General features: G+C 43.5%; 1 protein-coding gene across 3 annotated transcripts; it reads right to left on the bottom strand.

The window, feature by feature from the left end:
- Positions 1 to 316: 316 nt before the first annotated feature.
- Positions 317 to 7,436, bottom strand: LOC6553402 (phosphatidylinositide phosphatase SAC2). 3 transcript variants are annotated; one of them, XM_015154917.2, is made up of 12 exons: positions 7,190 to 7,436; positions 5,267 to 5,495; positions 4,787 to 5,207; positions 4,606 to 4,727; positions 4,176 to 4,541; positions 3,780 to 4,107; positions 3,653 to 3,723; positions 3,000 to 3,215; positions 2,539 to 2,775; positions 1,400 to 2,473; positions 896 to 1,034; positions 317 to 829 (listed from the first exon to the last, which is right to left on the bottom strand). In XM_015154917.2, exons 1-12 carry the CDS (start codon positions 7,284 to 7,286, stop codon positions 701 to 703), a joined length of 3,429 nt encoding a protein of 1,142 aa, XP_015010403.1. In that variant the 5' UTR covers positions 7,287 to 7,436; the 3' UTR covers positions 317 to 700. The 3 variants fall into 3 exon arrangements, with proteins under 3 accessions (XP_015010403.1, XP_015010404.1, XP_026838959.1); XM_015154918.2 differs by lacking the exon at positions 3,000 to 3,215 and having other exon boundaries at positions 701 to 829; positions 7,190 to 7,286; XM_026983158.1 differs by lacking the exons at positions 317 to 829; positions 896 to 1,034; positions 3,000 to 3,215 and having other exon boundaries at positions 1,069 to 2,473; positions 7,190 to 7,286.
- Positions 7,437 to 14,143: the final 6,707 nt, after the last annotated feature.

Below are 14,143 nucleotides of genomic sequence, written 5' to 3'. Positions count from 1 at the left end.
TTTGTCTTCTCGTGGTTTTGTGTTTTCTGTTCACCAGCCTGATGTGCATACGTATAATTGTTTCAAAAGCCAAGTGCTGAAGTTCTACTAAGCTCTAAAACTAAGCTGTCGGTTAAAACTGAATGCAAAAAGCCGTGCAAGCATATTATGGGCAAAAGTTGCAGATCTATTAAAGACACACCATCACCTACCAAAAAATGAAATCATAAAAAAACGAATCTAGTATACCCTTTTACTCTATGAGTAACGGGTATAACTATGGCCTTAAAAAAAAAAATTAAAATAAAATACATATAAAATATTAATTAATTAAAAACATTAAATTGTTAATATGCAATAAATTATGTCTCTTTAAACGATCACTTAGTTTTCTTTTTAAAATATGCTGTTTATTCTTGTTGTCCATTATAATAGACCCAAACTTTTTTTTGGATTGCTCAAAATTGCTCATCTATAAACTCACTACAGCTTGGTGCTATACCAATCACAAATACGGCGTATATCATCTACATTATAAGAACCACAAAAAGGTTACAATTTAATATTTGCTTTATGCCTAATATGACATCAATGGAAGTGCCACGAACAACAAGTAGAACAACTTTTGTTTTGTTGCATTCTATTTCGAAAATAAATATATCACTTGCACTTATTTATTCAAAAGTGTGTAGCTTCGGTTATTGCTCGCCTATTGACCTTCTTACAGAGCTATTAACTTGGTTTTGCATTTCTCGACTTCCCATAGCTCCAGCAAGTGATCTCGTGAGCTTGGGCCGCGCTCTGGCGGAGAATTCTCGGCGGAGAGACTGGTAGGTGAGAGGACTCCGGTCTGCGAAAATTCGGTATGGTTTAGTTAAATATAAATAAATATGTACAAATAAGACATGTGCTATACCTTGGTGGCTATCTTGCGGGGGTCTAAGTTCAAGCCAATGTTCTTGGCCAGCTTTGAGAGCGGGCTGGTAAGCTGCTTCAGCTTATTGGCTTCCGGGTGAGTGGGCAAACCAGGAAGGCTGAGATCTCTGGCCGACGTACTGAAAACGCGTTACAGTTCAAACACGGCTTAGCTTTAACTAAATATGTTTATTTTGAGCGATTTTGGGCCAGAAACAGCCTGAGTGTATGTGGTATGGAGCAGGCACTGATAGTTCTTTCTTTTGTACAATAATACATGCTAGTCTTAGGTATTTATTGTAAAGGAAAACAACATTGAACGTATAGAAGGATCGTAATAATACTTTGAGCTTGAAGGAATAAAACTGACCAAAGGTATACATAAACACATTTACAATATCTAATATAAATAGATCGGCTACTTAACAACATAAGACAAAACACAAAGTTCTAAGCGAAATGTTCTCTACAACCAAAGACCAAAGATCAATCGTAGAATACAGACCTGGACACAGGCTTTACCCCCTCCTCCCCGTCGTCATGCGCTTCGTGAGCTTCAACACAGATCAACGGATTTGGCGTAATCGGCCGAATGGGCGGCGCATTTTCCAGAAGGCCCGTGGGCAAACCAACGTGGTCCGTCACGGAGGTAATGGAAATGGTTAGCACATCCTCCGTGGTTTTGCACATGCTATCCTTCTGCTCCAATTGTCGAATTTCATCGGAGGAGCTGGGGGAGTCCTCTTTCTGACTACCCATTACAATACCTACAGAAGGCAGAAAGGCGCTCTCGTTGTAGTTGGACTTGTCCATAGCTATCTCCACATCCGAGTCCACCTCGGGCTCGTACAAACTGTTATCGTGCTCATCGGTATCGGTGCTGCTCGCGCTGTTGGAATTTCGCTGCTTGCGGCCCAGGGTGAAAACTGCCTTTTCCGCTTCCTGGCCGGATTCTATTTCGCTATCTCTCTGACGCATTCCTTGTGGATTCACAGTAGGTGCCAAGGTGCTGGGATGAGCTTGAGGTTTTTTGAAGGTCTGGCCCAATTTCGAGAACTGACCCGCTACATTCGAAAGTGCCTTTGAGCTGAACTGTACCAGCTGAGATTCGGAAAGGTTGCGAGGCATGCCTCTTGGAACCTCCAGAGTGGGTAACTTGCTCTTTCTTCGCTGCAGCACACCACCCGTGATGTAGCGGACTTCTGTATTCCCTGCGTTATCAAGGGCAATGCGAAACATCTCGACAATTGAAGTCATAGACTCGGCTAGCTCCTCCTGCGTCTTGATCACGTAGGCCATATTGTTAAAGAATCTTAGATTGGCCGAGCGAAACATGTGGAAGTAGCCCTCTTGCTCGTCTACGCTGTAGTTGAGACGCAGACAAAGATGCGCGGGAGCGGATCCCTGAAAAATTTTCGTCTGCTGATGCATTCCCAATTCTATGAGACGCACCTGCGTCAGTTGCACCTTCTCGAAGCGCACAATCTTGTCCAGATGCGAGTCGTATTCGGCTACAATATAGCAATCGTCTGTGAGCAGTAAGATGGTATCTACCTCCGTTTCGTTGATATCGCCGGAGCTGCGGAATAAAATTTGTAAGCTTATAAATATCAAACAAATGCAATGTAGGTTGTCGTAACATACCTGGGGTCAGCATCTATTAGACCCCAAGCTCCAACGGGATACTGAGCAGTTCCCAGCAGCAGGCGTCGACAATCTTCTACTAGCAACTTGGCCTGCTCGGCGTTTTCCGTTCCGTCATTTTCATCTGGGCCGGCTTGTCCGCCCAAAGCACTGAGTGATTCCGAGGAGACCTGGTTGCCTAGCATCAAATCTATGGTGGCCTGTCGATACGAGTCCTTAAATCGCGCCAAGTAATAACTGAAAGTTCAAAGAACTGATTAAAAAACCCAATATATCACCGGTTTCAAACTAAGCAGATGTGCAAATGATAGGAAATGATAAGTATTTAATGTGAGAATAGTACCTTTTGTGATAAAATAATCAAAGGATATAAAACGATTGAAGAAACTATAAACTTTTACTGTCTGGACTCGATTGCATGGCCATCTACTCCAGCTTGGCATCGCCTTTGAGCTGCGCACCTGGTCGTAACGATGGATTCGAGGAGTTGTAGCTCGGGACCCAGCACACCGGGGTTATAATAGCCCCGAAGCGGGGGCCGTGTTTCAGGAGTAAGGATCTGGAGAATGGTGTCTAGGACCTCGTCCTCCTGCAGGTCTTCTGCCCGCAGCAACTGGCCCTGCATCAGATCGATGATGCATTGGCGAAACGAGTCCGCAAAGTTTTGTATGAAAAAGCTACGAAGAAGTTGGGCACGGCATTAGCTACGGGTCTGTGCATTGGAATAGTATTATGGTGTTAGAAAGATAACCCATTGTTTAAGTTTGGGTTTCAATTCTAGACGGAAACGTGAACTGGTTTTCATTAAGTTGGTTTGCAGTTTCAGGCATGCAGCGTTAGTAAAGCATGTGAGGACTATTTAAAAACGGTTTAAAAAATATAAACGCATGACATGGCTATTGAGCTTGAAGTTTTGATTGATTGGACGCCCAATTACCCATAACTAGCAGAATGACTGAGAGTCTATTATAATTTTAACAGCAAAAAGGGAATTATTAATCGATTAATTTGAATATGATTACGACAAGGGAATTAATGAAGATAAAGAAAATGGAACAAATGTAAGGCAGCAACAAATACAATAAAAATGGGTAAATAGAATCTTTATACGAACCGATTGGCAGAGTTCATGCCGTCTTTCATCATACCGCTGATTTTGCGTTCGCCGGTGCGAGTATAGTCTCCCTGTATTAAATAAAGTTTAGCGAACAATGCGATTGATTCGATGTTTGTCTACTTGCCTTCAATGCATTTGTGCCAGCATACTGCCTACTTATTATGTCACCATTGTTTGCCCATAGCACCATAAACGGAGTTTTTAATTGTTCCGGAATGGGAGTGTACGGCGGCGAGAGACCTAGTTTTACTAGCTGAGATTCGAGCACAGCCTTTCCAATAGCCGTTTGCACCACATTCGTTCTATCTAGGCAGTCCATGCAATTTACCCTGAACACGGATTTCTGGTTGCATATCATTCCACGTTGATCACGCCAGTGGAAACCCATTGCACCTGCCTCAGGGCCCACTGCGTCGATTAGAGCCGACACATTCTCGAAGCGCATGCCGCGGCTGAACAGGCAGATTAACAAGTATCTATCATAAGATGATCAAATTAGTTTTAACTATTTGCATATTACCAGTAATCGTGAAAGTCAAAGGTCACATATATCAACCGATCGTTGTTAAACTTGATCACGTGCTCTGCATAAGCATCTCCAATGGTCTTCTCCTTTCCGCTCTGCTCGACCAAATTGACGATGCACACCCGCCCATAGTTATCCATTTCCTTGGTAAAGTGCAGTTCAAAGGCCTGTTGGGTCTCGGCAACCCCACGATCGAGGCGTGGCGGTGGGCGGTATTTGTAGCCGGGCTGGCTCCAGTAGATAGGCACGGATCCACGCACTTGGGTGAAGGATAACTGGTGATGACGGAATGAGAGTATTTGCTCCGTCTCTACGTAATTGGCGCAGTTTCCCTTTTCGTCTACTCCTCGTCGCTTGTAGCTGTTGTTAAGTAGGAACAAAATTTAATAAAATGACGGGAACTAGTAAGCTAAAATGAAAATACCGTGTTCCCGCGCGATGACGTGATCTCCTCGAAACCAAGGCCAAGGTGAAGCACTCGTTGCCTATAACACAATTTTCAACTTGCATAAATCCCTGAATGATGGGCAGTATCCACGTTTTGTCCTGCGATAAAAAACGGTTTAGTATTTTGCAACAGTGAGTATAAGTTCCGAAACACATACATTCGAGTTAAGCAAATCCCGTATCATATGCATGTTCCAAAAGAATCTCTCATCCGGCTGCGACTGACTCTCCTCCGATTTGGCTTCATGGCGCTGCAGATTGTTGGTTATATCGCAATCAAAGCTAAAATAAAAGCTGTCCGTCTCGTCGAATATCTTGTGTAATTCCTCCGTTATGCGCCGTTCAATATGCCTGGGCTCCCGAATGCCCACTGATGACTTAACCTGCTTGGTGGCCAAATTCGCAGCTTGCTGGGTCGTATTCTTAATTGTGTTTCCGGCACTTTTTACGGCGCCCCACGTCTTGTTCATGCCCTCAAACAGTTTGGTGCTCTTTGAGGAGCCTCCGCCGCTCGATGGGACGCTGGCATTGTTGTTGTTGGAAGTGGAGACGCTGTGCGTGGGCGTGGACTGGTTACTCCTAGTTAGAAATATAAGTGAATTACTAAGGAACAAACCTAAGCTATTGTATAAACTCACTTGGTGTGCTTGGTGCAATTTGGCAAATCGGTGTCCGGCTCGTCGGCACTCAGAATGCATATGGACTTGATCTTATACACCAAGTGTGGTGGATATAGAACTCCCACTGCGGATGCCTCCTTTACCACAATTAAATGGGGTTCATAGACGTTGGGCAGTGAGATCACACCCACAATTCCATGGGTCACTCCAATGCACTCTATGTCGTCCACAGAACTGAGATCCCATCCTGGAAAAAGAATGTTCACAAGTTAATTAAGTTATCCAGTGTTTTGAATTATAGGACCTATTGAACATTGCTATTAGACTAGAATTCAGATTTGAAACTTTTAAGCCTTTTTAACAAGTTTATAAGGGTTTTAAATCGACTTTTAGAGAATTGATACTGGCATGACTGAAAATAAATTGGGATTGTAGCGAATTTTAGTTACAAATGGGTACATGTGTTATTGATATTGATGAAAAGGTAGTGATCCTAATCGTACGAATTCTCCAAAGCTCGAATAGAGAAATGTCAGAATAAATTGTCCGACAATATGAATGGTTTGTAGGTACGTCTTCTCCCTAATGACCACGTTCGTGCTCGTCGGGCTTTATTGGGATTTGATTAGCGTACGCCCCCTGAATAAAACAATCTTTCAGAACAAACAACTGGCGAAGCTAGTCCAAACAACTAGAACATTGCTTGTTAGGTGAGGACGAATAATGACCGCCGACTAATGAGGACTGCCCTTAAGTGGCAAAGCCTGTAATTTCAGGTTACATATTTGCATCTGAGGCGTTGCGTGCGGAATGATTTCCCCTTGGGTTTACAACCGCTCATTACTGTGCAGCCAATCTGAATACCGCCCAAACGCCCACCGCTGCAGCTAAAAACAGCAATGTGCAATTGCACTTTACATGTCGGCTACGTGCATCCTTGGGATTCTTTTACATGTGGCATGTTTAAAAGTTGCTCGAACACTTTAAAGCGACCTGCTCTAATCTTATCTAGCAGTTTATCTGGCTTTTCCGAACGAGATAACGCCGGGTACTGTCTGGAACTCCTAACTTCGGCCTTCTATTACTGGTCTTAAACATCGAAATGAAAATGTGGCCCTTATAAAGTAGACCAAGTTGATATGGGTGGCAAACCACTTTTCATCGTGGACATCCACTTTTCGGCAAACAATGAAAATTGACGGGCCGAGCAGCTGCGGTGACCTTGGCAAAGATTTATGGGCTGCGTATGGGTCAGGGGTCACAGGGCGGATGAGTCATGTTGAACAAAAAGTGGCCATCCCCTAGGACTTGGAATGCGAGGAGATGGGAGCAGTCCGATTCCGTTTATGGAGACAGGTTGCGTGTCGCCAAATTGATCCAAATGTAATTGCTGCGCAATAAACAAGCAATAAGCGGTTGCAGACGCATTGTTGACTGTTGATTGTTTAAGTTATTTGAATTAGTGATAGGAACAGCAGGATGTCAACTCGAATGTATACGAAACGAAGCTTACAGATATTTCTAGTTGATGGAATGGATGCAATGAATCTTTCAAACTCCTCAATTATTAAGCTATCACCCAGATTCTGGTAAATCCTTGCGCATTCTGAGACTGAACTGAATAATAATTTGATAAAATGTGGTTCTGGGGAAAACCGCTTTGCGGGATTATTCACGCGACTCATGAATCTTTTAAGGCTTGCGCCCTTGAAATATCTAAAATCATCGCCGAGTGTGACACATATGTACACACTGAGAACAAACGACACATTTTCAGGAAGTCGCAATTACTCATTTAAAGCATTTGATACATCACTTATCTGAATGAACTTTGCAACCATATTGACCTCCGATTATTAAATAAATTATGAGCATTGTGACACCCACACAAATACCACACGATTCATTCCATTCGACAGTTTTTCGAGACCTGTAATTTACCTGCTTTTATTGAGAACTCTGAAGTCCTTCGGTGCCACCACAAGCTCTTGTCCCGCTTTACGAAGATATAGTGCGAGTCGGTCTGGAACACCTCCATGGCTGATTTTCCTATACTATTTGCGACATACCCAACTAGCAGACTAAGTCAGAGAAAACTATTACGAGCAATTTCGCGACTCTTTTGTTTACGAAATTTGTGACATGACCGGTGTGACCACACTGTGAATGGGACAAAACGGCATTTCATACTATCGATGGTTACTACACGTAATATCGATGTTGGCTACCACGATATGTCCGGCCTGCATCGATTACATTTACTTAAAATTTATGGAAACTGATAAAATTTTTAGTAAAACACACATACTTTTAAAATGAATTCTTTTATTAATAAGTGGATACACAGTGCGTCATTTTAATAGATTTCATTTGCAACCCCCAATTTTTCCCTTACTATTTTTAAAACAAACAAACACAATGTATTTAAGAGAGAAAGTTTTGGAGATCCTAATATTCTGAGATATTCTTAAACTTGTTTTGGCACCTCATTAAAAAGTATTAACTTTGTAATAAAACAAATATTTTCCATATCACAATTTTAAAAGTTTTGCAGCTGCCACTTAGATTTCTACACAGTCCGGAGTTGCCATCCTATTTCTACACAAATGCAAACAAAAAACTTGACAATCCATATATAGTGGCTCCACCTTTACGGTCTACATCCGAACTACTTTTCTCTTAGCGGCCGCCTTTATTTTCCGATGGCGCCACTTTGTATATTTATACCCGTTGCTCGTAGAGTAATAGGGTATACTACATTCGTTGTTAAGTATGTAACTGGAAGGGGGATGCGTTTCCGAACCTATAAAGTATATTCTTGATCAGGATCACTAACCAAGTTGATCTGGCCACGTCCGTCCGTATGAACGTAGAGGTCTCAAGAACTGCACAAACTAGTTGAGATCAGTCATGAAGATTCCAGAGACATCGACACAGAGCAAGTTATATGTTGCCACGCCCACTCTAATGCCCACAATCCGCCCAAGACCGCCACTCCCGCACTTTTGAAAAATTATAGATTTTTTATTCATTTAATTATTTCTTTCCAATTTCTATCCAATTTCTATCCAATTTCCTATTCCAATTTCTAACAATATTGCAGAAACATTGAATTTCCCGTTCGCTCTTCTACAATATGAGAAACAGGTCTCTGATAGGCGGTGATAACACCTATAGCGTTTTCTCTTGTTGCTTATTATTTTCTTAAGTGGTCGAAATATTTGTTGTTTTATAATAATAAATTACTATTTCGTTAATAACTTAAAGGAAAGTAAGAAAAAGGTCGACACAAGATAATATTTAAATAAACTTTGTTAATCTTTCAGAGTGTAGTGATTAGAATAGCAGGAGTCTACCAACCACTTTCAAGAACTTCAGTTGCCAGTATATTTAAATCCGTAATTTATCTTGACAATTGGAAATAAGAACTCGACGGACGAGGACAATAATAATTTAGACGAATGAAAAATTCCATTTTGATTCAAATATAATTTACAAAAAAAACATCTAACAGATCTACATTTTAAAATAATATAAATAAAAATAAAAATTGGAGCCAATGTGACTTTGACGTATTTAGATGTCTCCTTTCTACTATAGAATTGTACGATTGATCGTCGACTTAAAGTTCATAAAATAACTATTTGTTTACCATGCGCCTACAAGCTGATTCTTAAAAAGTATTTAGTACCTTGATCTATAACATGTGTTTTAATCTAAAAATGCAACCGTATACTATTGTAGTATTCTTCTAATTCTAATCGTTCTAGTATATATTATTTAATTTTATATGTATTACTGTAAAAGGGCTTGGGCTAGAACGAATCGAAAAATGGCTCCAAGTCGCTAGCAATGATAATAACGATGTTATCGTTTATTTACGAATTTGGGTCATTATCATCAATCAATGTTTCTCCGACAGTCTGCGGCTGGGTACGATTATGGCAGCCGTTAAAACGGGTTGAAGCCCCCAGTTTGGGGATGGTGAAAAATCGATTTGGAAAAGTCTCGTTTCAAGATGTGCTGCAAAAACCATATTTCATTTCACCTTCCCCGCAGCAAGCTATTTTCTGGAAAAATAAATGTTTTAATAGAGCGCAGGACATTAAAAGAGCACAAATCAATTTGAGGAACATGCAGATCCGGGTGCTCATCTTGTAAATGGCCCAATCAAATTACAATGGGGAGGGGGCGAGCGTTGCGCATTTATGACAAATGTTGTGTGCCTTGATGCGAAAACAATGTAGGCACGTTTTTATGCGACTCCTGGTCCTTTGAGCTGCCTGCGTTCCGACGGGGATGAAGGGACAGGACACGCCGATGAGGTTACGGCTGAGGAGCTGACGAACGGCGCTCAGCATCTCGCAGTTAATTACCGTAAGTGGCACGGCGATAGTTGCTAGTTGGACGTTGAATGCCGGGTGCCGGTGGCTGGATGCACCTGCCACCCGGAACACGGCAGTCTGACACGGAATCGGACAGTCGCAACTGCCGGATCAGGAAAATCAAACGCCCTGCCATCCGGCTAAGCCGGCTCATCATTCACGGAATCCATTCATAAAAAAGATATATGACACAGTCACGCAGAAACACGGGAAGTGCTGTGCTTCAAATTGAATTGCAAACGAGCTAATCGATCCTCGGGGAGGGAGGGAGCTGGGCAGGGGCAGGGGCAGGACACGCGCTCGAGGTCCTTTTGCCTGGTGCTTGGGGAATATGAATTTATATCTTTTAATCTGCGACAGCAGCAACTGCCTCTGCCCTTGTGCCTTCTGCCCTCGGCCAGTGCACACAAATAGAAGTGAATTTAAGGACGCAGGACATATTTCGGCAGAGCGGCTGCACTCTGGCTCTGTTAATTGTCACTGTCAAGTGGGCCTTCGGGGTGTAAAGTGGCCACTCCCACTGGGAGTGGGTGGAGTGGGCGGTTCGGGGTGGCAGCGCACTGACTGACGTCCTTGTAATTGCATTAAAATGCAATTCGAATTGCCGGTCGACCGCCGATTCCGACTTTTCCCAGGCCACTGTCAGTTGCGGATCTCCAGTTGCCAGTCGGTCGGGTCGCTGAGTGCCATCGAGTGTAGGTGTCATCGACATCCTACCTGGCTCCCTATCTCCCAGGACTGCGTAAACTGTATTGATAGCTGCCTTCAACGCGTTTCCCACTTCCTTGCGGCTGCGAATCGACGGGGGAAAGGACACCAGGACATTTTGAGAGACATTCGTGCGCAGCATGGGCACCTTTGCAATTGCCTCTTGTCCATTATGGTACATTAATCGAGCTATAATTAAAAATAGATGGATACTATCAAGCTGTACTATCTAGCTGAACACATCCTTGTTTGAATATCTTTGAACAATTAGTAGTCTATTATCCTCTAACATTTATTTTAATTTTCTAACAAGCAGTTGAGAGTCGTTTTCGCTTTAGCAATGCGAACTTTCAGCAAGCCAGAAGCTTACATTAAATATTTTAGCCGAGTCTTTTACATTCCTATCCAAAAGATAACCCCTCCTGTTAATCTTTTTCCCATGAAGTTTGGTCCGACTTACATCGCGTTTATGTGAGTAGCATCTGCTACCAGCGATCACTCCTGGGGACCAAGTGTTATCTCCTGAGAAAGTCGCGGCACTTGATTGAACCAAACTCCACGCCCAACCCCCTTTGGCCGGTCAAACACTCAACGCCGATACAAGCGGATAACAATTATATTAAACAGCGGGCAAAACAACATCGACGCAGGATTTGTAACAGGATACGCGTGTAACCACGAAACGGAGAGTCGGCAATCGCAGCATCGCCAGCAACGACAAAACACCCTTTCAATTAAATATTTGAAAACAACATTTGGCAATTATACAATTGACACCAAGGGCCCAGAGTGGGGTGGATGTGGATGTGGATGTGAATGTGAATGCGAATGTTCATGTTCCAAACACGACTTCATCAATTTGAAATGTTTCCAAGCGCGTGACTCGAAGGCACGCGCGTCATTTTCTGGCGGGCCAAGTTCGGGGATCGGATCTCCCCGGGCCGCAGGGATTTGAATAAGGATAGACCGAAAGCCAGCCAGCCCGCTCATAAACAACATCAACAACATCAACAACAAGGACAAGTTGTGCGCGTTTAACATTAGTCAACGACGTGAACCTGCCACCCCTCCGCCCACAAAAACGCCCTCGTCCTTTCATAGCAGCTCTTTTATTGCCTCCCCATTCGTTTGTCGTTTACTTTTACGGCCCAACATTTATTTGGCCCGAGAAATCAGTGGTTATACCCGGAGTACCCGGGTTAGACATTTTAATATGCATTTGGGAGAAATTTGTCCGGTTGCTTCTTTTTGTTTCAATTTGCCAGCGAATTCGGCCCACAAATGCGTGAAAATTTGAGGAGCAGCAGTCAGTCTGCCGAGCTGATTGCCCAAATCCTGTCCAGCCTTCGCTGAATTATTCACGTGGCAGCTACGAGTTTTGACTGGCTCCGGACAGGCGAAAGAAAAATTACGCAGAAATCAAAACTTCCCCCGAAGACCACTTACAGAAGGTCCGAGTGAGAGTCCAAACAGGAGGAATCCAAGAAAAAAGGTCTGATCCTGTTGTGCGGCAAATAAAAGATGCAAATGCCTCGTCCGTGAAATGGACAACAGGGAACTGGGAACTGGGCCCAAAACAAGGAAGGTATCTAGCAAAGTCGGACAGCAAATGAAATGGGAGCCAAGTTATGGAAGAGTAGCGCCTCGGCAATTTAAATACCTGAGACCGAGGCGACTTCTTAAACGGACACTGGAGACCGGGATGCGGAATATTTTGAGTCACCTTGATTGGCTTTTCCGAACATACGTGTCCTGCCAACCGAACTGACACTTCCTGCGAGCCAGTAATTAATGTTCGCCATTGATTTCCGGCCAGCAGCGGACGACAAGCAGGGCAGTTTTCACGCCATAACTCTAATGGAATTCAACATAAATTTTCCAGACTTTTCAATATTTTATTAGCCTTTTTGGACGGAGCGGGGCCATAAAATTGAAATGTTTTCGGGCGGACTCGAGCTCTGGCAGCACGTCAAAGTCAGTGGGGTTTTTTTATGGCGTTTCATTGGTTGGTCGGTTATAAATTTGTGTGTTCGGCAATAAATACCAGAATAATTCTATCACAGCCATTCGCACGTGGAAGGTCGAGCATCCTGTTGACACTTGTGGGTTGGGCTGCGGAGTGCTGTAAAAAAGATCGAACCACCCCGAAACCAATTTCGAGTTCAATGCTGACCATTGAGTCGAGAGCTCGGTCCTGGCACTTTACACAGTTTTTATCTGCTGGTGATGTGATTTTGCACTCAATTGAAAACAAACTCGATTAAATTTTCATGTCAAATTGCATGGGAAAATCAGATACATGACTTGCCACTCCTCGCACGTGGGCTGTTTATTGAAAACTTGAAGTACGGATGATCTGTTATTGTCATCGCGCTGAGCTAGTCTTGTTTGGCTAATCGGTGTTAATCGGTCGGATTCCTAAAAATGTAACCAGATGCATAGTTCAAGTGGCCTAAACAAGTTGGCCTCAAAGTAATGTAGAGCCATCTAAAAACTGTCTCATATGTGCCAAGTTTTAATTGAGATACAATCCAAATCAAAAAGTAAGCCTTGTTGCTAATTGTATGTGTATTTTTTTAGCTATTCCGACTGACAACATTTGAGCTCCTTTCAAATCCTTCCTGATTGTGAAACTGTGTAAATCTTTGCTACTTTTCGCCCCTTTTCCAGTGTCACACCGCGCTAATGTGTCCTTTGATAAGGGTAATCCCCTATCCCCTTTCTTCCACGACTGCCAACAGAACTTGCTTTTTTATAAGACTTGTACCCCAATAATTGCAGGCTACTGCTTGGCTTGACTCAAAAACCCTTTTAAAGAAATCAATGCCCGAAAATGCGCACTAAGCCCGCCTGATAGCATCTAAATCGGGACTCCCGGGAACAAAAACTAAAGCTAACAAATAGCGGGCCGCGGCATGTGAGCGGACAAGCTAATGACAAGTTTAATCATTAGTTTTCAGCACAAATGAGCGGACGGCCATTAGAGTGCTGTTAGTTGTGGGTTCCATGTCGCCATGTACACCAGACAGGGGTTAGTGGTGTACTATGTGAAGTGGGGTGGGGGTGATTAGCGCACTCCATTTACTTCATTTTTAAGCCCATTTGCCCATTTGGTGCACCGTTTTTAACGACGTCCATGCGGTGGAAGGGAGACGGCTAATGACAGTTGGCCGCTTTTGTTTGCCAGAAGACCTGAACAATGGCCGCCCTGTTCCGTTTTTACAACCGCACTCATATTGCGGCCAAACAAGCTCGCAGCTCGTACGTTAGCTGAAATGGTTTTCTTTATGACGTTTTTACGATGGCTGGGCTGTTCCGACAGGGGGTAGCCATAGCTAGATAGCCCCCGGAGCAGCCCCGGAGCATATGTACACACTCACCTCTACTCACCTGCGTGCAGCGATATGAACTCATATTTAATTTAAACGACCCCCATGCCCGATAATCAGTCGCTGTCACAGGCCACAGTGAGCAGTGAGCAGTGAGCAGTGCATCCGCGGCCCGGCGGACTGAGTGACAGACTGCAAACTGTCCAACTTGTTGTCAACTCTTTGTCTGTGGCCTTAGCCAAAATGATGAAAAACTAATTTGAAAATGTGCTTAGCTTTGTGGCTCCGGCTGGCTCTGCTCCAGATACAGATGCAGATACAGATCCGGAGCCAGATCCAGATCCAGATCCATAATGTCTGCCAGCCAGCGACCGCCATCCGTGAGCTTAAATCCTTTTCAATCTTGCCTTAATCCAAATTGACACATACATGTGCAGCTGGACGTTCGAACTTCGAAGGGTCCTGGCTCCGGC

This window comes from Drosophila erecta, unplaced genomic scaffold (assembly GCF_003286155.1).
Source record: "Drosophila erecta strain 14021-0224.00,06,07 unplaced genomic scaffold, DereRS2 tig00000000-arrow-pilon, whole genome shotgun sequence".
NCBI lineage: Eukaryota > Metazoa > Arthropoda > Insecta > Diptera > Drosophilidae > Drosophila > Drosophila erecta.
This window is presented reverse-complemented; position numbering and strand designations above follow the sequence as displayed.

Bases quoted from the DNA above. Each gene is read 5' to 3' on its own strand.
- LOC6553402 (XM_015154917.2), bottom strand. From the start codon at position 7,286: ATGGAGGTGTTCCAGACCGACTCGCACTATATCTTCGTAAAGCGGGAC. The intron at 5,208-5,266 runs GTGAGTTTATAC...ATTTCTAACTAG, and splicing joins AATTGCACCAAGCACACCAA to GAGTAACCAGTCCACGCCCA. The intron at 1,035-1,399 runs GTCTGTATTCTA...ACGCGTTTTCAG, and splicing joins GGGGTAAAGCCTGTGTCCAG to TACGTCGGCCAGAGATCTCA.